This window comes from Ranitomeya variabilis, chromosome 1 (genome assembly GCF_051348905.1).
Source record: "Ranitomeya variabilis isolate aRanVar5 chromosome 1, aRanVar5.hap1, whole genome shotgun sequence".
Taxonomy (NCBI): Eukaryota; Metazoa; Chordata; class Amphibia; order Anura; family Dendrobatidae; genus Ranitomeya; species Ranitomeya variabilis.
Window position 1 is genome coordinate 615,057,395 of NC_135232.1, and position 24,594 is coordinate 615,081,988.

A 24,594-nucleotide genomic window follows, 5' to 3' on the forward strand; every position below is an offset into this window, starting at 1 on the left:
TTTTATGGGATCATACGATTGTGATGTTGTGATATTTGCCATTTTCATTGTGCAGTTTTCCCCTTTACGGTCCTGACATTCATGCATGAGACATAAGACTTTTTGTCTTCTTTATATTACTATCATCTTTTATGCATGTAGAATGTATGCTACAATTGTGTTATTTTATGTTGATGGTTAAGTCAACTACAATAACTCATCTTTTTCATTCTCAAAACTTTATTTACAGTTACAAGCGTCCACGTGCTGATTAAATCTACAGTTGCCAGTTTTTTACTACTAAGAAGGAGCAGTCACTCACCGGAACTATACGTCATGATGATAACGAAGACAAGTTTGGCCTTGAGCTTAATGATACCACTTTGTACACACAGTTACAACATAACAAAAAAGGCACGGACAAGGCTGTAAATCATTTGACAGCCTCCACTTTTTTTTGTCTCGGTTTGCATAAGCTACAGTTTTTACAGCAACTGCAAAGAAAAAAAAACTATTAGTTAAAAAAAAAAATTATAAATAGCGACTTATGACTGGTAGAGTTACAGTAGCACGTCAGACAAGAAACAATGCGGCAGTAGTGTTGTGCTTCGGATTGAGCTCGCCCTCATTTGCAGGCAGAAGGCAATTCTCCAAATATTACCCCGGCCCGATCTCTACTGCTGGATTCATCTGTGTAGTCCGGATGGGTCAGTGTAAGAATCGGATGCTCATTTTCTGCTCAACGTCTACCTTCTCCAGAACCTGTAAAAAAATAAAATAAGATTTTCTAAGAAAAAAAAACAAAAAACCAACATTGCTTAATCCGCCTGTCCATGGTAAAGAGTGGACAACAGCAGTGAGCCCATTCGTGGGAATTCAGCTGGGGTGGTCACAAGATGTATCCATGTGACCCCCTCCCCAGCGCTGAGCGCAGGGTGTAATTAGATAGATAAGACGTCACATAATATGTGAAAATAATAAATTATGAGAAACAAGCGGAGACCTTAACAAACTCGGAGAAAGAAATGGCACAGTCTCCATCCTGGTCAGCCTCCTGGATAGTGCGGTCAGCAATGCTTCCCAGCTGATCATCCGATATGTTCACTCCCACCATCATCCGCAGGACCTAGAAAAGGGGGAAAGCTACAGCTATTACTGTGTAGTTGTACGATATAACACAATACATCACGACAGTAGAAAAGCTTAGACCGGAATGCAGAGTATACACCCCAGGGCAGGTGGCGCATATATACACACCCCAGGGCAGGTGGCGCACATATACACACCCCAGGGCAGGTGGCGCACATATACACACCCCAGGACAGGTGGCACACATATACACACACCCCAGGACAGGTGGCGCAGTTATAGAAGGAAACAAAAAGCAGCTCCTTGCACAAGTCCAGAACACTTGGAATTGCAAGAAGTTCCATTTATTCACAGCATTGTTCATCTCTATGATACAATTACACACCATGTGGTGACATAGGTCATAGCCACAGCTTCTTACAGGTGCAAATAAGTGCACAAGATTGCAGGCAGTACTCCAGCGTAACCACAAACTGACGCATTCATCTACCCCAGTTGGTGGCCACATATCAGCTCCATTTATTCTTTACCCCCGGAGCTTTTTTCGGTTTTGCATTTTTCACTCCACGCCTTAGAGCCATAACTTTTTTATTTTTCCATCAATATGGCCATGTGAAGGCTTATTTTTTGCAGGACGAGTTGTACTTTTGAACGACACATTGGTTTTACCATGTCGTGTACTAGAAAACTGGAAAAAAATTCCAATTACGGTGAAATTGCAAAAAAAAGAAGAAGTGCAATCCCACACTTGTTTTTTGCTAGGTTCACTAAATGCTAAAACTGACCTGTGATTATGATTCTCCAGGTCATTATGAGTTCATAGACACCAAACATGTCTAAGTTCTTTTTTATCTAAGTGGTGAAAAAAAAATTCCAAACTTTGCTTAAAAAAGAAAAAAAAAAAAAAAAAAAAAAAAAAATATTGCACAGTTTTCCGATACCCGTAGCGTCTCCAGTTTTCGTGATTTGGAGTTGGGTGAGGGCTTATTTTTTTGCGTGCCGAGCTGATGGTTTTAATGATACCATTTTTGTGTGGATACGTTCTTTTGATCGCCCATTATTGCATTTTAATGCAATGTCGCGGCGACCAAAAAAAACGTGATTCTGGCAGTTTTAATTTTTTTTCCCCTCTCTATGCCACTTAGCGATCAGGTTAATCCTTCTTTTATTGATTAATCAGGCGATTCTGAACTCGGCGATACCAAATGTGTATGACTTTTTTTTTTATTATTTTGAATGGGGCGAAAGGGAGGTGGTGATTTAAACTTATTTTTTTATATTTTTCACATTTTTAAAAAGTTTTTTTTTTTTTTTTTACTTTTGCCATGCTTCAATTGCCTCCATGGGATGCTAGAAGCTGGCACAACTTGATTGCCTCTGCTACATAGAGGTGATGCTCAGGTCTCCTCTATGTAGTAGAATTACAGCATTGCTATGAGCGCCAACCACAAGGTGGCACTCACAGTAGTCTGGCATCAACAACCATAGAGATCTCAAGGAGACCACTGGTTGTCATGCCGAGGTGCTGATGACCCCCAATCACGAGACGGGGGGGTGTCACCGATGCGCTTATTAAATGCCGCTGTCAGAGTTTGACAGCGGCATTTAACTAGTTAATAGGCGCGGGTGGATCGCGATTCCGCCCACGCCTATTGCAGGCACATGTCAGCTGTTCAAAAACAGCTTACATGTCCCAGCTTTGATGCGGGCTCACCACCAGAGCCCACATCAAAGCGAAGGTTCTGCCATCAGATGTACTATTCCATCCAATGGCAGAAAGGGGTTAAAGGGATTGTCCGCACCAAATCAATAAGTTTGCAGTCACTCTGTGATTGCAGACATGGATCCCCCCCAGAGCATGCACTGTTCACATTCACCAGTTTCTGAGTCAGGACTGGAGGGTATGTAAGAGTTACATACACCCACCCAGAACCCGACTAGTGGGTAACACTTGTATGAAGTGACGCCACGCCCTCTAGTCAGCCACACCCACTGGACAGGTGCGTCACTAGTCTGAGCATGACCTCACTCAATACAAGTGTATGTACATACACACACAGCACACACAGGGATTCATAAGTCTGATGGCAGACTTATCGATTTGGATAAGTGGCCTAACACAAAAAAAAAAAAAAACACTTCAGTTTTGCGCTCCATTGCAGAGATATTCACATTTGTTGATTTTGGAGAGCAGTATATGAAATCTCCAGACCAACTTGGTGTTTCTTCAGAGTCTCCTCGGGGGTGCGTGCTTTTACTCCACCATCCCAGCAGCTGATCTAGCAATCTCAGACACTGCTGAGTTGTGATTGGCAGCGTCTGGGAACGAGGGGTGAAAGTGCACACCCCCAGAGAAGACTGAAGAAACACCCAAACAAGCTGCAAGCAGAGATTTCACATACTGCTCTCCTAAAGCAACAAAAGTGAGCAACTCAGCACAAAACAGAAAAGAGCAGCAGAATCAGGGGCGCTCAGGGATTTGTACAAATTTAGCTAAATTTTTTTTTTTATTTAATTTTTTTAAGCAAGTGACAGTCTCAGCTCAACAGATTCAGGGGCTTAATATTTTGACCATTTTGGTAGAAGTAGAATATATCATTTTAATAATACCAACAAATACATATATTTATAGCCATCACATTAGGTAAAATCATTTACCTGCAGCAGTTCCTCCCGGGAGATTCTATCATCTTTATCCAGGTCATAAAGCCTAAAAGCAACTATAAGAAATGGAAAATTCTTAATGAAATGGTCATTTCACATTGAGAAAACATCTAGTTGGAAAGCAAGTCATTAAGAGGTTGTCACAATTTAATCTTAAAGGAACAGTGCCACTCGTAGTCATTAACTGGTATTGCAGTTCATCCCCATAGAAGTGAGCAAGTTAGGGTACCGTCACACAGTCACACTTTGATCGCTACGACCGTACGATCCGTGACGTTCCAGCGATATCCATACGATATCGCTGTGTCTGACACGCAGCAGCGATCAGGGATCCTGCTGAGAATCGTACGTCGTAGCAGATCGTATGGAACTTTCTTTCGTCGCTTGATCACCCGCTGTCATCGCTGGATCGTTGTGTGTGACAGCGATCCAGCGATGCGTTCGCTGGTAACCAGGGTAAACATCGGGTAACTAAGCGCAGGGCCGCGCTTAGTAACCCGATGTTTACCGTGGTTACCAGCGTAAAAGTAAAAAAAAACAAACCGTACATACTCGCCATCTGATGTCCGTCAGGTCCCTTGCCGTCTGCTTTCCGTTCTGACTGTCTGCCGGCCGGAAAGTGAGAGCAGATCACAGCAGTGACGTCGCCGCTGTGATCTGCTCTCACTGTACGGCGGCACTCAGTCAGAGCGGAAAGCAGACTGCAAGGGACCTGACGGACATCAGATGGTGAGTATGTACGGTTTGTTTTCTTTTACTTTTACGCTGGTAACCACGGTAAACATCGGGTTACTAAGCGCGGCCCTGCGCTTAGTAACCCGATGTTTACCCTGGTTACCCGGGGACTTCGGCATCGCTCCAGCGCCGTGATTGCAACGTGTGACCACAGTCTACGACGCTGGAGCGATAATCGTACGATCGCTGCGACGTCACGAATCGTGCCGTCGTAGCGATGTAAATGGTACTGTGTGACGGTACCCTTACACTACAATTCCAGGCAAAGCAAACAGTGAGGCAGAGTGCAGAAGAAAAAAAAATTACAGTTCATTACTGGGAATAGATTTCATAACTTAATGTTCCTTCTTTTAGGATTTTGTAATCTTAACGATTTCAGTGAATTTGTTTTTTTTTTGTTTTTTTTCTAAAGACCGTTTAGGGCAGAGCAAATCTTACACAATAGTTTGTTATTTCTGCTGTTCAGGGGCTCAGAGCTGGCAAGATCTTTTGATTTCTCATTATCTTCAATGGGTCTGAAGTGAGCTAGTGTCCTCATAAATCCACGGAAATTAACCTGGTCCTCCCTAAAAGTAATATAGAAGAAAAAATTTAATATGCGTATTATGAATTAGACTGTTGCGATTTTCATTCCCCTCCCTCCCCCAGATGTTTCACTGGGGGACTTGCTCATTTGCCCATGAAATGTAATGTGTAGCACCTGCATCATTATCTATTTTTTGACTCATGCAGTCGTCTGAAAGAAGAGGGTGGGGGTGGGGAATTCAATGTCGCTGTGTCCATATTTTAAAGGAAAAAAAATAAATTGTAATTTTAAGGGGAGGGGGGGGGGGGGCGTCGAAAATTGCTTTTATTTACAAGCCATGTCCAAAAACACCCATTTAGGAAGTTGGGAATAACCCCTTTAAGGGAAGCCAGCCAGTCGGTGCGTCCGGCGCCTTATAAATCTTACCCTTCTGGGAAGAATGCATTAATAATTCGATCTCCCAAGGGGTTAATGGCCAGTTCTGGAATCCTTTGGAAATCTTCCCGGCTAAGAAGAGAAAAGTAAATATAATAACCAAACATACTGTGCAGAGTTACCCATTAGCAAATATAAGCAGTGACCACAGAGCCCGGCCGTTACTGGTGTGATGAATAGCGTCGCTATCATTCAGGAAAACATGCAGTAATAACCCTACTTCAAAGAAGTTGCTCCCACCCAATCTGATATCACAAGAAGAAACACTGGGCGAAACACTGGCAAGATAGCCGTCCAGATCACACACACAACACTGGGCAGAACACTGGCAAGATAGCCGTCCAGATCACACACAACACTGGCAAGATAGCCGTCCTAGATCATGCACAACACTGGGCAGAATACTGGCAAGATAGCCGTCCTAGATCATGCACAACACTGGGCAGAACACTGGCAAGATAGCCGTCCAGATCACACACACAACACTGGCAAGATAGCCGTCCTAGATCATGCACAACACTGGGCAGAACACTGGCAAGATAGCCATCCCAGATCACACACAACACTGGACGTTTGACATTTGTTGCCTCCAGCTCAAAAATATCTCCAGAATCCATCCTTTCCTCAACCATCACTCTACCAAAATGCTTGTGCATGCCCTCATCATCTCCTGCCTCGACTACTGCAACACCCTCCTCTGTGGCCATCCTGCTAACCTCTCCAATCCATCCTTAACTCTGCTGCCCGACTAATTCATCTCTCCCCTCGCTACTCCTCCGCTTCCCCCTCTGCAAATCTCTTCACTGGCTCCCATTCCCTCAGCGTATCCAGTTCAAATTACTAATACTAACCTACAAAGCCATCCATAACCTGTCTCCTCCATATATCTCTGAACTAATCTCCCGATATGTTCCCTCACGTAATCTCCGGTCCTCCCAAGACCTCCTTCTCTCTTCCACACTTATTAGCTCCTCATCCAATCACCTCCAAGACTTCTCCCGAATATTCCCCATCCTCTGGAATTCTCTGCCCCAACACGTCCGACTATCAACCACATTAGGATCCTTCAGACGGAACCTGAAAACCCACCTCTTCAGGAAAGCCTACAGCCTGCACCGACACTGCTGCCTCCTCACCACTACCGAAGCTACCACCTCACCAACACCGGTGCTCCTACAACCCTCAACCTATTGTCTCCATCCCCACCATCCTGTAGAATGTAAGCCGCAAGGGCAGGGTCCTTGCCCCTCTGTATCAGTCTGTAATTGTTAGTTTGTCTACTGTAAGTGATATCTGTAACTTGTATGTAACCCCTTCTCATGTACAGCACCATGGAATCAATGGTGCTCTATAAATAAATAATATTTTGCCTTTGCTGGCAATTCCAGATACAGGCCTTCTGTTAGATTGGGATTGAAGATGTGGCTAGACAACCCCTACAAACAGTATGGTGGGGCTCTGCAGTGTTTGCTCTAATTTTATTTCAGCCGCTACATGAGAATTCCTGTGTTTTCTTTTTTAATCTGAGATGTGGTCTCAGATATATGGGCCTTTTTATTTAGTGTGCGTGTCTTTAGGCTACTCTGTCATCGCTATGTCCCCTTGCAAAGACTATAAAGATTAGCACTAAATACAAGAAGGGCCCATATATTGGATTTAAAAAAAAACCCCACAAACTTCTAGTCTCATTATAATCAAAGCCATACCCCAAACGACAGGGGGTCTTTCATGGTGGAGCTGCAGTAATGTATCTTGTAAACCCCTTGGTGGCAATGATCCTGTGAATGCTGCTCGTTAGGTAATGTTCACCTTTATTACAGACGGCCGAGCAAAGTCCACCCTCACGTCTTGTTTAAGAAAGACAAATCGTTTAATAAAAAGAGCAGAGATAAACGGGAAGTCGAGAGACGCACACAACCAGGACATTGTACATGGAAGCCTTAAGGTGACCTGTCACCAGACATAACCAGCTCATATTCTTACCTGATGCAAGTGCTGCTTTTCTCCTGAATCCGGTGTTTGTTTCTGCGCCTCCCCGTTACTGAGATATGGCCCCTCTTCCATATGGACTTCTATTAGTCTTTTAGACAAATGGGTGTGGTCCTTACAAAGACAAAGTAGAGGACCTCACCTACTTGGCTAAAAAGACTAAGGCCGGGGTCACACTTAGCGTAGGGAAATGCTGTTGTTTTTTTTTTTTTTTTTTTTTTTTTTTACAGGCGTAATATGCAGAAATGTTCCCTGAACAGTGATCCGTATGTCATCCGTAGGCAGGGTGTGGCTGCGTATTTTGTGCATGGCATCCTCCGTATGTAATCCGTATGGCATCCGTACTGCGATATTTTCTCGCCGGCTTGCAAAATGGACATAGAATGGATCCACGGGCTCAAATGTTCGGAAAAACATATATACAGTCTAATATAGATATATAGTACAGACCAAAAGTTTGGACACCTTCTCATTTAAAGATTTTTCTGAATTTTCATGACTATGAAAATTGTACATTCACACTGAAGGCATCAAAACTATGAATTAACACGTGTGGAATTATATACTTATAAAAAAGTGTGAAACAACTGAAATTAGGTCTTATACAGGTCCTTCTCAAACAATTAGCATATAGTGTTAAATTTCATTATTTACCATAATGTAATGATTACAATTAAACTTTCATATATTATAGATTCATTATCCACCAACTGAAATTTGTCAGGTCTTTTATTGTTTTAATACTGATGATTTTGGCATACAACTCCTGATAACCCAAAAAACCTGTCTCAATAAATTAGCATATCAAGAAAAGGTTCTCTAAACGACCTATTACCCTAATCTTCTGAATCAACTAATTAACTCTAAACACATGCAAAAGATACCTGAGGCTTTTAAAAACTCCCTGCCTGGTTCATTACTCAAAACCCCCATCATGGGTAAGACTAGCGACCTGACAGATGTCAAGAAGGCCATCATTGACACCCTCAAGCAAGAGGGTAAGACCCAGAAAGAAATTTCTCAACAAATAGGCTGTTCCCAGAGTGCTGTATCAAGGCACCTCAATGGTAAGTCTGTTGGAAGGAAACAATGTGGCAGAAAACGCTGTACAACGAGAAGAGGTGACCGGAACCTGAGGAAGCAGTGGACTGAGTCTGGTGTGGAAACATCCAGAGCCACCGTGCACAGGCGTGTGCAGGAAATGGGCTACAGGTGCCGCATTCCCCAGGTAAAGCCACTTTTGAACCATAAACAGCGGCAGAAGCGCCTGACCTGGGCTACAGAGAAGCAGCACTGGACTGTTGCTAAGTGGTCCCAAGTACTTTTTTCTGATGAAAGCAAATTTTGCATGTCATTCGGAAATCAAGGTGCCAGAGTCTGGAGGAAGACTGGGGAGAAGGAAATGCCAAAATGCCTGAAGTCCAGTGTCAAGTACCCACAGTCAGTGATGGTGTGGGGTGCCATGTCAGCTGCTGGTGTTGGTCCACTGTGTTTCATCAAGGGCAGGGTCAATGCAGCTAGCTATCAGGAGATTTGGGAGCACTTCATGCTTCCATCGGCTGAAATGCTTTATGGAGATGAAGATTTCATTTTTCAGCACGACCTGGCACCTGCTCACAGTGCCAAAACCACTGGTAAATGGTTTACTGACCATGGTATTACTGTGCTCAATTGGCCTGCCAACTCTCCTGACCTGAACCCCATAGAGAATCTGTGGGATATTGTGAAGAGAAAGTTGAGAGACGCAAGACCCAACACTCTGGATGAGCTTAAGGCCGCTATTGAAGCATCCTGGGCCTCCATAACATCTCAGCAGTGTCACAGGCTGATTGCCTCCATGCCACGCCGCATTGAAGCAGTCATTTCTGCCAAAAGATTCCCGACCAAGTATTGAGTGCATAACTGAACATTATTATTTGATGGTTTTTTTGTTTGTTATTAAAAAACACTTTTATTTGATTGGACGGGTGAAATATGCTAATTTATTGAGACAGGTTTTTTGGGTTATCAGGAGTTGTAGGCCAAAATCATCAGTATTAAAACAATAAAAGACCTGACAAATTTCAGTTGGTGGATAATGAATCTATAATATATGAAAGTTTAATTGTAATCATTACATTATGGTAAATAATGAAATTTAACACTATATGCTAATTTTTTGAGAAGGACCTGTATTCTAGGTTCTTCGAAGTAGCCACCTTTTGCTTTGATGACCGCTTTGCACACTCTTGGCATTCTCTTGATAAGCTTCAAGAGGTAGTCACCGGGAATGGTTTTCACTTCACAGTGTGCCCTGTCAGGTTTAGCAAGTGGGATTTCTTGCCTTATAAATGGGGTTGGGACCATCAGTTGTGTTGTGCAGAAGTCTGGTGGATACACAGCTGATAGTCCTACTGAATAGACTGTTAAGAGTTTGTATTATGGCAAGAAAAAAAGCAGCTAAGTAAAGAAAAACGAGTGGCCATTATTACTTTAAGAAATGAAGGTCAGTCAGTCTGAAAAATTGTGCAAACTTTGAAAGTGTCCCCAAGTGCAGTGGCAAAAACCATCAAGCGCTACAAAGAAACTGGCACACATGAGGCCCGCCCCAGGAAAGGAAGACCAAGAGTCACCTCTGCTTCTGAGGATAAGTTTATCCAAGTCACCAGCCTCGGAAATCGTAGGTTAACAGCAGCTCAGATTAGAGACCAGGTCAATGCCACACAGAGTTCTAGTAGGTAGCAGACACATCTCTACAACAACTGTTAAGAGGAGACTTTGTGCAGCAGGCCTTCATGGTAAAGGATGCTAGGAAACCACTGCTAAGGACAGGCAACAAGCAGAAGAGACTTGTTTGGGCTAAAGAACACAAGGAATGGACATTAGACCAGTGGAAATATGTGCTTTGGTCTGACGAGTCCAAATTGGAGATCTTTGGTTCCAACCACGATGCCTTTGTGCGACGCAGAAATGGTGAACGGATGGACTCTACATGCCTGGTTCCCACCGTGAAGCATGGAGGAGGTAGTGTGATGGTGTGGGGGTGCTTTGCTGGTGACACTGTTGGGGATTTATTCAATATTGAAGGCATACTGAACCAGCATGGCTACCACAGCATCTAGCAGGGGCATGCTATTCCATCCGGTTTGCGTTTAGTTAGACCATCATTTATTTTTCAACAGGACAATGACCCCAAACACACCTCCAGGCTGTGCAAGGCTATTGGCCAAGAAGGAAAGTGATGGGGTGCTATGCCAGATGACCTGGCCTCCACAGTCACCAGACCTGAACCCAATCGAGATGGTTTGGGGTGAGCTGGACCGCAGAAGGAAGGCAAAAGGGCCAACAAGTGCTAAGCATCTCTGGGAACTCCTTCAAGATTGTTGGAAGACCATTTCCGGTGACTACCTTTTAAAGCTCATCAAGAGAATGCCAAGAGTGTGCAAAGCAGTCGTCAAAAGTAAAAGGTGGCTACTTTCAAGAACCTAGAATATAAGACAAAATTTCAGTTGCTTCACACTTTTTTGTTAAGTATATAATTCCACATGTGTTAATTCATAGTTTTGATGCCTTCAGTGTGAATGTAAAATTTTCATAGTCATGAAAATACAGAAAAATCTTTAAATGAGAAGGTGTGTCCAAACTTTTGGTCTGTACTGGAACACACACACACACACACACACACACACACACACACACGCTAGATAGCTTACAAGCCGGTAATTCAATTGTCGGCTTTTGCCATCTCCTTATCAAACCAGACAGGATATGAGACATGGTTTACATACAGTAAAGCATTTCATATCCCTTATTTTTTACATATTCCTCACTTATAATGTCAGTAAAGTGTGTGCAAAGTTTGGGGGCTCTAGCTGTTAAAATAAAGGGTTAAATCACTGAAAAAACTGGTGTGGCTCCCGCGCAATTTTCTCTGCCAGAGTGGGATAGCCAGTGACTGAGGGCAGATATTAATAGCCTAGAGACCATGGTTATTGGCCCCCCTGGCTGAAAACCATCTGCCCCCAGCCACCCCAGAAAAGGCACATCTGTAAGATGCGCCTATTCTGGCACTTAGCCTCTCTCAACCCACTCCCCTGTAGCGGTGGGATATGGGGTAATAAGGGGTTAATGTCACCTTGCTATTGTAAGGTGACATTAAGCTTGGTTAATAATGGAGAGATGTCAATAAGACACCTATCCATTATTAATCCAGTAGAAGTAAAGGGTTAATAATACACAAACACCCACATTATGAATAAAGTATTTTTTTTTAATCAGGTATTTTTTATTAAAGTTTTCAGAACATAACAGAATTTTCACCAAACTACCCCACAATCTTCCCCCCCATTCCCAACCGCTCCCCCCTACCCAACCCTGGTCCAACGATAAAATATATCACAAGAAAAATACAGACATAGATAAGGCACATATCCCAAAGCACCAGTCATGGATTACAACAATCACTTTCAGGGTGATATAAACATGGTATCACGGAATAAACTTACAGACGGTAAGCCCGGAACATTCAACCATCCTGCCCAAATTTTCTCTAACACTGCCGGTCTACCCCGTTTAAGATAAATGGCCTTCTCTCTGCATGAATAAAGTATTTCAGTGAAATAACTACACATGGGGTTGTAAAATCTTTATTGTACGCGTAATCAACCTAAAGACCCTCGTTCTGTAAAAGAAAAAAGCAACAATATCCCATTCCTCTTCGGCGTTCAGTCATGTCCCACGCTGTAAATCCATCTGAAGGGGTTAAATAATTTTAGAACCAGGAGCCTGCTAATGCAGCTGTTGCTCCTGGCTGTAAAAACTGGGGAATGAAGGGGAATATAGCATCGTAGACTTGCGGTGATGCCCCCCTGGTGGCATAAAAACTCATATGAATCTAAACAAAGAGGAAAGCAGCGACACTTCCGTTTTGTGACGAAGAAACCTTAGTCCTTTATTTCCAATATAAATTCATGGACAAGGTAAACAGGGCAGGGACAGAGCAAGTAAAAAGCACGATGGCCGTTTCGCGTTAAACACGCTTCCACGGGTCCAGAGTGTGGTTAACGCGAAACGGCTGTCCTTTTTACTGTCGTTTGGATTTATCTACATGTTTCTTCCTGGCAAGCACCCTCTACCAAGTAACTGTACTCCCATAATGTGGTGCCAATGATTCAGAGTGTATCCCTCTATACCAGTAAGTAACTCATTACATTTATCTCGGTGCCATTCATTTTTTCTTCTATATAAACTCATATGAACTTTAGCGTGGGAATTTTTCTGAATATTTTCGCACGCTAGCGAAATATACGGCAGATAGGAGCTGCCCCATAGAGAATCATTGGTCCGTGTGCAATGCGTAGTTTTTGTGCCTCTCATACGTCTGCAAAACTCTAGTGTGACCCCGGCCTTACAGAGACAAGGGGGCCATGTCTGAGGAACAGAGGCGCAGGATGACGAGAAAAATGCCAGATGCAGGAGAACAGTGCCATTTACACCAGGTAAAGAAAACATTAAACCGGCAAATGGCAGATCCTCCAATTGTTGTCAACTCCAGATGCCAAGTATCAAGCTAGCCGCATGGTGGCCAGTGGTAGCCAGACACAGAACACTACTAGTTATTGGTGAGTGGAAAACAATAGAGGTATGGTAAGGACCAACAGATTTCTATGGGCGCAGTATTTTGGATCTTGGTGTGCACGAGGCCAAGACGAACACCCAACTCTTTATACAGCTTAGAGCACAAGTCTCCAGCTGTCATATCAGATGGAAAGCTACAACTTCAGTCAGGCATGCTGGGAATTGTGGTCTTACAGTACTGATGAGCTATAGATTGCAGATCATTTTGTTGCATTTGACTGAACCACATTTGTATGAATGTGATTGTAGGGAGTTTAATCTAAAACGGAGGTCAGTTACACCCCCTGAAGTGCCCCATTTGAGCTCAGTGATATGCTCCATTACTTGTCTATAGGACTGGTGGAGATGGTTGAGTGCTGTTCTCTGCCAGTCCCATAGACAAGATTGAGGCAGTGATCATTATGTTTTACTTATATAGCATCATTAATTCCACAGCGCTTTACATACATCATCATCTCTGTCCCCATAGGGGCTCACAATCTGAATTCCCTATCAGTAGGTTTTTGGAGAACCTGGAGGAAACCCACGCAAACACAGGGAGAACATACAAACTCCTTGCAGATGTTGTCCTTGGTGGGATTTGTACCCGGGACTCCAGCGCTGCAAGGCTGCAGTGCTAACCACTGAATATGTATGCCCGGCCATCAGTCTATTGAAAAAAGGCCTTTCAAGATATGGTGAGATGCCACAGCGTAGGTTATAAAAAGGCTGTCCCCAGCTAGCAAGTTAACGCTTAGGAATTTCAGGGGCCCCTTTTCCATACACAAACTGTCAGCCAAACTCATCACTATATGCGGGATCGGCTGACATTAGGCTAAAGGTGTACCATGGGGGGCATTAGCGCTAACAATGCCATTATAAGGGGTTCTCTTATGAGGTAAGCAAGAGCCTTACATCAAGCAGATTTTAGGAGCTCAACTCCTTCATCCAGGACATGAGTAACCAGACCAAGTATGGCTCCTGCAGCTTCTCGTGTTGAGAAAAGCCGATTGCCAGGGGGTTTTACCAAGCGCCACCACAGCCGTATAACCAAGTGTCGTTCCCAACATCACTTCTGCAGTGGTGCCAACATTAGGACTGCCTGACCCTGTACACACAACATCATTACAAGAACCTTCTAGACTGGATCACCCACTGTCCCAGGGCTTAAAGGGGATATCCAGTTTATAAACCACCTTCATATTCCCATTAAAAAGATAGAGGCCCATGCAGCTTGAGATGCCCATGTCTTTGTCAGAGAAGGGGTCTCTGGAGGAGTGGGCCGAAACCTATAGATTTTTATCATACTGATTAAAGGGGGATATCCCAAGAAAATTATCTGTCTCATGTTTGCATGATAAGTGTATGATCGCTGGGACCCCGACATATCACTATAGAAGAAAGAAGTGGTGGTCTCAAAGACAACCACTGGAGCAGCAGGGTGCACGAGCGTGACTCCATTTAAGGCTATGTGCACACGTTGCGGATTCTCTGCGGATCCACAGCGTTTTTTGCGGTGCAGAAACGCTGCAGATCTGCAATTGATTTACAGTACAATGTAAATCAATGAGGGAAGAAAAAAAAAAAAAAAAAAAAAAAAAAGCTGTGCACACTTTGCAGAAAATCCGCTGCGGAAACGATGCGGTTTAAAAGACGTAGCATGTCACTTTTTTTGCGAATCTGCAGCGTTTTTGTACCCATTCCATTATAGAAATCCGCAGGGATAAAAAAAAAACACGCAGCAAAAACGCACAAAAACGCTGCGGATCCGCACAAAAAAACGCGACAAATCCGCAGGTGCGTTTTCTGCCAGGAGAGGCAGAATCCGCACCAGAAATTCCTAAGGCTAATCCGCAACGTGTGCACATTGCCTAAGGCTACTTTCACACTAGCGTTAACTGCAATACGTCGTTTTGGCAAAAAAACGCATCCTGCAAAAGCGCTTGCAGGATGCGTTTTTTTACCATTGACTAACATTAGCGACGCATTTGCGACACATTGACATGTCGCAACCATCGTGAGACGGTTGCGCCGTGTTGTGGCGGTCCGCCGAGAGCAAAAAAACGTTACTTTTTGCTCCCGACGGTCCGCTTTTTCCGACCGCGCATGTGCAGCCGGAACTCCGCCCCCACCTCCCTGCACCTCACAATGGGGCAGCGGATGCGCTGGAAAAATGCATCCGCTGCCCTCATTGTGCGGCGCAGAGAACGCTAGCGTCGGTAACCTCGGCCCGACGCTAGTGTGAAAGTAGCCTTATAGCTGCTGGTCCCAGGAAGGGATGTGGGAGGCACTTTCCAATTAGCTTATTGTCTAGAAACCCATCCCAACAGGTAAGGATTGTCCAATGCAGAGAAACCCTTGAACAAGGTCACGCTTTATATCTCGGTATACAAGGCTAAGAAAACCCCCATAAAAAAGGTCACTATCGTTTACAGCTATGCTCCAAGCCAACAATGTAAGCGCCACATCATGTGACAAGGCTGTACCTCTTTATAGAGTTAAAATATTACTAAATAGCCCTAGAAGACGATAACGGCGGCATGCCTTACATAACCAGCTACTTAATGAAAGGTCATGCCGTTAACGCAGGCAGGTTCTTATGAGTGTAATTAGTGGTCATGACAATTACATCTACAAGGCAATTAGTAATGCCAAGATTACTTGTTTAACTCTTTTTATCCTAGTGGGCCCTCTACAATCCCAACACCTATTTTGGAATAGATGTTGGGTTAAATCCCCTGCAAAAGAAAATCATGGGCCACTTATTGACTACCCTGCATCAAAGAGCTGAGGTTTTCTGATCATTTGTTTGCCTATGCACATAGGACCGCGACACGTCAGTCATGTATGATAAGAATGTATGAGAGAGATAGATAATCAAAAAAAGGAAGAAAATAAGTGGACTTTATTGCCTGAACGGCGTGGCAACGTTTCGGATGATAGATAGATATATATATATATATATATATCATCCGAACCGTTGCCACGCCGTTCAGGCAATAAAGTCCACTTATTTTCTTCAGTTTTTTGTGCTGCTTCCCTTTTTTTTATTCTACTATTGGAGACCATTGGATTACTGGTTGGGAGAGCTTTGCACAACATTTGAGTTAATATTGCATGCTGTCACAATTTTTCTCTCTCTATCTATATATAATTTTTTCTGGCTTTTATTAAAACAACAAAATGGAAATCCAGCAAGGCAATCATTACTTCTGGTCTGATCAGCAGTGTTGGAGTACATTATTTCTTCCTTTATCCCCATAGTTTTCTGCAATCAGTTTTGGCTTAAAAATGCATGTTATTTTCTTAGCATAGCCATCAATAATAGATCACAAAGGGTCTCAGTGACTGTACTCTTTCCAAATCAAACTGATTCTCACGTCCCAATCCATCGGCCACATCAGTAATCTGTGACTACAGGATAGGAGCTGTCAGGCTATGTGCCCACATTGCGGATTCATGTGTGGATTTTTCCGTACCGTTTTTGAAAAATCAGCAGGTAAAATGCACTGAGTTTTACCTGCCGATTTACCACAGATTTCCTGTACGGATTCCACCTGTGGTTTCCCATTGACGAGCAGGTGTAAAACGCTGCGGAATCCGCGCAAAGAATTGACATGCTGCAGAAAACACAACACAGCGTTTCCGCGCTGTATTTTCCGCACCATGTGCACTGCGGATTTGGTTTTCCATGGTACTGTAAACCTGATTGAAAACTGCTGCGAATCCGCAGGCAAATCAGCACCATATGCACATAGCCTAAGGATGATCTCTTATCGGACGCAGTGAAGGGTCTTTTTTGATTATCCAGTCTGGCATGGTGTCACACTGCGACGATGAGGTCATGCCACGCTGGCTAATTAATAAAAGGACCTGCGGATGAAGTAAGGCAGGAGACGGTTCTCAGGATTCCCAACCAGTGGCCATATTATTTATTTCATGGCTGATGAACTGGGACAGCTCTGTAATACCCGGCACAATCACTACTAAATACAGAGTTAGGTCTGGTATCACAGCTCCGCTCTATTCCTTTACCAGAGCTCTGCAGACCTATTAAGTACTTGACTGTGGGAATGATGAGATTCAAACCCCTATCAAATACCAATGGGAAATGTTTTATAGCTTTGAATATTATTATATATATACATACATATATATATTACATACAGTCATGGCCAAAAGTATTCACACCCCTGCAATTCTGTCAGATAATACTCAGATTCTTCCTGAAAATGATTGCAAACACAAATTATTCGTTATTATCTTCATTTAATTTTTCTTAAATGAAAAAAAAATAAAACACAAAAAGAATTGTTCTAAAGCCAAATTGGATATAATTCCACACCAAACATAAAAAGGGGGTGGACCAAAGTATTGGCACTGTTCGAAAAATCATGTGATGCTTCTCTAATTTGTGTAATTAACAGCATCTGTAACTTACCTGTGGCACCTAACAGGTGTTGGCAATAACTAAATCACACTTGCAGCCAGTTGACATGGATTAAAGTTGATTCAACCTCTGTCCTGTGTCCTTGTGTGTACCACATTGAGCATGGAGAAAAGAAAGAAGACCAAAGAACTGTCTGAGGACTTGAGAAACCAAATTGTGAGGAAGCATGAGCAATCTCAAGGCTACAAGTCCATCTCCAAAGACCTGAATGTTCCTGTGTCTACCGTGCGCAGTGTCATCAAGAAGTGTAAAGCCCATGGCACTGTGGCTAACCTCCCTAGATGTGGACGGAAAAGAAAAATTGACAAGAGATTTCAACGCAAGATTGTGCAGATGTTGGATAAAGAACCTCGACTAACATCCAAACAAGTTCAAGCTGCCCTGCAGTCCGAGGGTACAACAGTGTCAACCCGTACTATCCGTCGGCATCTGAATGAAAAGGGACTGTATGGTAGGAGACCCAGGAAGACCCCACTTCTTACCCTGAGACATAAAAAAGCCAGGCTGGAGTTTGCCAAAACTTACCTGAAAAAGCCTAAAACATTTTGGAAGAATGTTTTCTGGTCAGATGAGACAAAAGTAGAGCTTTTTGATCAAAGGCATCAACATAGAGTTTACAGGAGAAAAAAAAAAAAAAAAAAAAAAAAAAAAAAAAAAAAAGGCATTCAAAGAAAAGAACACGGTCCCTACAGTCAAACATGGCGGAGGTTCCCTGATGTTTTGGGGTTGCTTTGCTGCCTCTGGCACTGGACTGCTTGACCGTGTGCATGGCATTATGAAGTCTGAAGACTACCAACAAATTTTACAGCATAATGTAGGGCCCAGTGTGAGAAAGCTGGGTCTCCCTCAGATGTCATGGGTCTTCCAGCAGGACAATGACCCAAACACACACTTCAAAAAGCACTAGAAAATGGTTTGAGAGAAAGCACTGAAGACTTCTAAGGTGGCCAGCAATGAGTCCAGACCTGAATCCCATAGAACACCTGTGGAGAGATCTAAAAATGGCAGTTTGGAGAAGGCACCCTTCAAATATCAGGGACCTGGAGCAGTTTGCCAAAGAAGAATGGTCTAAAATTCCAGCAGAGCATTGTAAGAAACTCATTGTTGGTTACCGGAAGCGGTTGGTCGCAGTTATTTTGGCTAAAGGTTGTGCAACCAAGTATTAGGGCTGTCCCACACGTCCAGATAATTCCGGTACCGGAATAAATCGGTACCGGAGTTATCCGTGTCCGTGTGCCTGGGAACTCACGGCGGGCCATACGTGCGGCACACGTGTGCCGCCCGTATGGCGAGTGGGTACCACACGGAGCGTGTGGTACCCACTCTGCATGGTGCTGAAGCTGCGATTCATATCTTCCCTGCAGCAGCGTTTGCTGCAGAGAAAATATGAAGAATAGTGTTTAAAATAAAGATCCATGTGTCCGCCGCCCCCCCACCCCCTGTGCGCCCCCCCGCTGGTCAGAAAATACTTACCCGCTCCCTCGCTGCTTCCTGGTCTGGCCGCGGCTTCTCCTGTATGCGGTCACGTGGGGCCGATCATTTACAGTCATGAATATGTGGCTCCACCTCCCATAGGGGCGGAGACGACTATTCATGACTGTAAATGATCGGCCCCACGTGACCGCATACAGTAGGAGGCGCGGCCAGACCAGGAAGGAGCGGGTAAGTATTTTCTGACCAGCGGGGGGGCGCACAGGGGGTGGGGGGGCGGCGGACACCTAAATCTTTATTTTTAACACTATTCTTCATATTTTCTCTACAGCAAACGCTGCTGGAGAGAAGATATGAATACCGGCTTCAGCACCATGTGGGGGGGACAGCGCTTACTGTAGCGCTGTCTCCTGCACGCACACGGACCCCAGATGGAGAATGTCCGTGTGAGGTCCGTGTTTTACGCGGACCCATTGACTATTGGGTCCGTGTAAAACGTGCGCTCCCACGAACACTGACATGTCTCCGTGTTTGGCACACGGAGACACGGTCCGCAAAAAATCAATGACATCTGAACAGATGCATTGATTTTTATGGGTCTACGTGTGTCAGTGTCTCCGGTACGTGAGGAAATTGTCACCTCACGTACCGGAGCCACTGACGTGTGAAACCGGCCTTAGGCTGAGGGTGCCAATACTTTTGTCTGGCCCATTTATGGAGTTTTGTGTGAAATTATCAATGTTTTGCTTCATTCTCTTTTGTGTTTTTTCATTTAAGACAAATTAAATGAAGATAATAATACCAAAGAATTTGTGTTTGCAATCATTTTCAGGAAGAAACTGAGCATTATCTGACAGAATTGCAGGGGTGTGAATACTTTTGGCCATGACTGTATTCCATCCAATGCCAGAGCAGAATTCATAATTCTGCAGCTTTCTAAAATCCCCCAGCATTTCTTGCTGAATAAATCCCTGCACAGAGCATTTTACAGGAAGACTAAGCAAGAATTCCCAAAGAGCAGAAAAAGTGAGAAACTCGGAGCTATAGGAGACGAAATAAAGTTTTAAAAGTTCCTCATAATTCTTTATATAGATCAGGACAGGCTGCGTAAAGGTGAAGCAAGACTTTAATGGCTGCAGACGTGTAACAGGTACACAATCCAGTGTTTTGGGATTATAAAGCCAATGATTTACCTTAATGTCCCATTCTCTCCCTTGTCCAGGCTGGTGAAGCGGCTGTACAGCCGTGTTATCTGGCTGTGAGAAACTAGAAAAAGAAAGAAAAAAAATAAAATATATATATATATATATATATATATATATATATATAATCTCATCGTGATTACTCGCTAATCCCACCGCCTGCACAGTAGCTCCGCCCCCCACACATCACCACGCACAATCCCCCCCCCCACCACATTACCAAGCACAATCCCGCCCCCCACCACATTACCACACGAGGCTGCGTCCCCACACATTACCACACGAGGCTCCGTCCCCACACATTACCACACGAGGCTCCGTCCCCACACATTACCACACGAGGCTCCGTCCCCACACATTACCACACGAGGCTCCGTCCCCACACATTACCACACGAGGCTCCGTCCCCACACATTACCACACGAGGCTCCGTCCCCACACATTACCACACAAATCCAGTTTGCTTTTGATTTTACACTGTGAATAAAATGTATTAGTATTATTCTGAGTTTTAATTATTATTAACTTCATTTTAAGTTAATTTACCACCTGCGTAAGCGCTATTGAATGTTGTCATTATTTAGTTTAATCACTAGCAGCATTAATTAGATAGCAATGAGCGTGCTGAGCGTTAGCTGACTGGAAACAGCTAGTTATATTACTAAAAAGAAACAGTTTTCAGAAATCTCACATTGCTGGATCTAAGGGCAACTTACTAGGGTTTTTACTTTTGCCCTGAATACAAAGAAAGCTCCCGGGGCACACCAAAGAATGCCCATGGGGTCACAGGCCCGTGCCATTACATGGCTTACATACAAGGAAACTGCACTTCAATGGGAGGTACTGATGGACAGGTTGGTCCACATGCAGGTGTTATCCGTTATGGTGGGTGGCATGCAGGAAACGCCCATCAGTCACTGGCAGCTGGTGTGCTGAAGTGGCCGGGAGACCTGCCTTTCCGGCCAGTCTCCTTTGCATTTTTTTTTTTTTTTTTTCTTAAAACACGGCAGTGTTCCAGAGTCAAACTTATAAGGCTGATACCATGCAGCCGGCGTCTGATACATGCTGCTCTTGGATCGGGTTCCTTCTAAGAGACTATATACACTAGCCGCTCATCTTACAAACCTGCATTTAACAGTTCATAATCCTCAATTAATCCTCAATTGGTCACCGCAGGCAATCAGCAACTCATGCAGTCTACTAAGGCAGAGCCACTGCCCTCACTGATTGACTGCAGTGCTGTTGACAAGACATCAGCGCTGCAGACAGTAAGGGTATGTGCACACACTGCGGATTTTGCTGCGGATCCGCAGCGGACTGGCCGCTGCGGATTGGCAGCAGTTTTCCATGAGTTTACAGTACCATGTAAACCAATGGAAAACAAAATCCACAGTGCACATGCTGCGGAAAAAAAAATGTGTGGAAACGTAGCGTTGTTTATTCCGCAGCATGTCAATTCTTTGTGCAGATTCCGCAGTACTTTTACACCTGCCACATAATAGGAATCCGCAGGTGTAAAACAGGTGGAATCTGCACAAAAATCGCGGTAAATCCGCAGTGCGGTTTACCTGCGGATTTACCAGAATCAGCCCGGAAAAATCCACACCACTTTCCGCAACGTGTGCACATGGCCTTACAGACTCAGACAGAGGCAGCAGAGACTCGGCATTGGACCAGAGGAGGAGGAGTAAAGCGGCATGTGAGAAATAGTTTTCTAACAACAAAGATCTCCGTACTTCACTGACTGTACAATCCCTTTAAATACCTCTTCAGCAGATCCGTCAGTCAATTACACAGCAGAAATGTAGATATGCAGCGGATGCCAAAAGCCCTAATTGGCTAATCTCCCTGGCACAAAGTCAGAGCCATGATAGTGCACAAACAGCCCCTGACCTCCAGACTGACAGCCTCCCCCTTACTATGAGTAGGTAAACAGTGATCAGACAGCAGCAGGAGCCCGAGCACCCCTGCGATCCACCATCTAGCGGAAAAAAAAAAAAAAACGCAGCCAGAGTTTACGGGGGGCCAATGTGATCGTTATTGGCAGCACATCGCCCAGTCTATGCAAGCTGTTTGGTGGTGACCCAATTGTTCTGCCCCCATTCCACCGACATTGGCCCATACACAGACTGTAAACGTTCCCTAATCCGCCACAATAATGATCCTCAGGTGTCTGCATAATCAAGCAAAAATACAAAGGGCGCACACAAGTGTCACCAACGTACAGATCCGCATGGTGTCCAGATCATCCGAGGACCCTGCCACAGATTACACGCCTCGGATTACACCTAAGTGCCGTGGATTCTGCCCGACCTTGACGCTATGTACACAATCCTCCGAGAAGGAAATAACAGAAGCCTGTACTGTCCCCACCCTGCACACAAGGCGTCAGAGGGGCTCACGGGCAGAAAACACAGCCTGAAGGGAGTTCAAGTGTAATAACGGAGGGGGCACCGCATGAATTAAAGGGCATCAGCTCGAGCCCTAGAATCACACGCTGCCCCCAGATTTGGCCAGCACGTTCCTGGAAAGTGACAGATGCGCCGCCCCCCCCGTACCCCTGAACTGGAAAGGGTGGTCCTGAAGTTCCTGTGTGAATGGAGCGGCGGCAACATCTGATCAACTACCGCTTCAGTCACCTCCACAAAGAGATCAGCGCTACTGAATCAGTCATAAAGGGAACTACTCTGGGACCACGACGGAGGAGATGGAGAAAAAGAAGGCTTCATAGATCCTTCACCACTGTACATCACAAAACTGGAGTGAAGGGTTAGGGTATGTGCACATGGCTTTTTTTTTTTTTTAAATTAATAACTAAGTTTAAGTGGGAACAGCTTCAGAAAATACAAAATTTCTTAAAGATATCTTTCCAGCATTATTTTATTTGTGCATGTAATGAAAAAAAAAAAAAAAAAAAAAATGGAAGCCACCATACAGACGAGCCGGGCCCACAGACGAGATGTGGCTGCCATTATATACAGGCCAGATTGGCTCCCGGGGGGGGGGGGTTTGCAATCGGCTACACATTTATCCCAACACCCTAAATGGCACCAGCTGCTATAGCATTTATTTTGGTAGATCAATGAGGAGCACTTGTGGAACAACCCCTTTAAGAATTGCCACACGGATTCTGCTAGCACCTTTTATTAAGGTGGCTGTACACAGACATATGATGGCAAACCCCACTGACCATCTGATATATATGGGGGTTATCGTGCCCACCCTCCCAAAATGGCAGATGTTGAGTAAAAAAAGGATTGGACTGATTGATTTCAGTATGCCCAACCTTCTTGTTCTCCGGAGTATCTGGTAGCAGCTCAGTCCCCGCTCCACATTCACAAGTCACCTCTGGGATTGGCATATCTCCCCTCAAAAAAATATATGGAAAATGGAGCAGGCATATTAAAATTCATCAGCCTGATCATTATTTCCTCTTCCTACATCTATTCCAGGGGACTTGTTTATCTGTTTCCAACATATATCTTTTAACTCAAACATTTTGGATTTAAAGCACAGGGGAAAAAAAATCCCACATGAATTCAGAATTATGTGATAACTCTTGTCTTACAATCAGGACTAACAAGAATCCTTAAAACATAGTGACCAACTAAACGGCCCAGTCCTCCTGTATTATAGGGGTCCTGGTGGTCACACCTCACTCACAGATCTTAAAGGAATTGTCCACCTTTATAGGATAGAACGTATGTATGTACGTACGTACGTATGTAGTTTAACATTTTTTTCTGAAACTGGATTTCCAGAAAAAATGTTGCACATTCCTGCCATTTCCCTGAACCTTAATATGATCATAAATCCACTGACACCCAGGAAAAGTGCTAGGAACTGTTAGAAAGCGCTCACTGATAAGTCTCAGTGACCTTATCCTGCAGTTGGCAATAGGTACAACATTTATAATGACCCCCAATTCCTAACATTATTTTTATCCCCAAATACATAAATCTCTGTTATAAAACAAAGGGAAGAATTCAATAAAGAATTCCCTAAAGTGGACAATTCCTTTAAAAAAGCTGCACCGTCCAGTATATCAGCCGGACAGCTGTGCAGATTGACAGCCCCAAGGAGAAACTCCATAGGAACAGCGTCCGCACAGAACTACAACCCCCAGCAGTCCTCCCCGCACTCACATCCGGTCTCCTTCTTAATCTCCTCTATCTCCTCGTCCCTCAGCAGTGTAGACGCCCGAGAACCCATTGCCGCAGCTGCCGCTTCCGGTCTGACAGTGGTAAAAAGCCGCAGAGGCTCCGGTATTTGTAGGTCAGGTGAAGTCGGCAAACCACGCCCATAAGACGTATAGAAACCACGCCCATCCAAAGAGCGAAGACACTGCGAGAGGCGGGGCAGCGTGCCTGGGCGTGGCCGGGATTAGTTTCCGGTGTTATTGTGGTCATGTGACCATTTCTAGTCTAGCCTGATGGTTCCAGTAATGATATTATTCTCCATCTATAATGACTTGTTGCGCCTTGTCACGTGCTGAATGT

The 24,594-nt window shown here is 44.2% G+C and overlaps 1 protein-coding gene across 1 annotated transcript; it reads right to left on the reverse strand.

The window, feature by feature from the left end:
• Positions 1 to 201: 201 nt before the first annotated feature.
• Positions 202 to 24,416, reverse strand: CHP1 (calcineurin like EF-hand protein 1). The gene is made up of 7 exons (XM_077260636.1): positions 24,241 to 24,416; positions 20,087 to 20,159; positions 5,420 to 5,500; positions 4,906 to 5,033; positions 3,727 to 3,788; positions 983 to 1,105; positions 202 to 741 (listed from the first exon to the last, which is right to left on the reverse strand). The coding sequence occupies exons 1-7, from the start codon at positions 24,305 to 24,307 to the stop codon at positions 688 to 690; spliced, it is 588 nt and encodes a 195-aa protein (XP_077116751.1). The 5' UTR covers positions 24,308 to 24,416; the 3' UTR covers positions 202 to 687.
• Between the last annotated feature and the right edge of the window lie 178 nt (positions 24,417 to 24,594).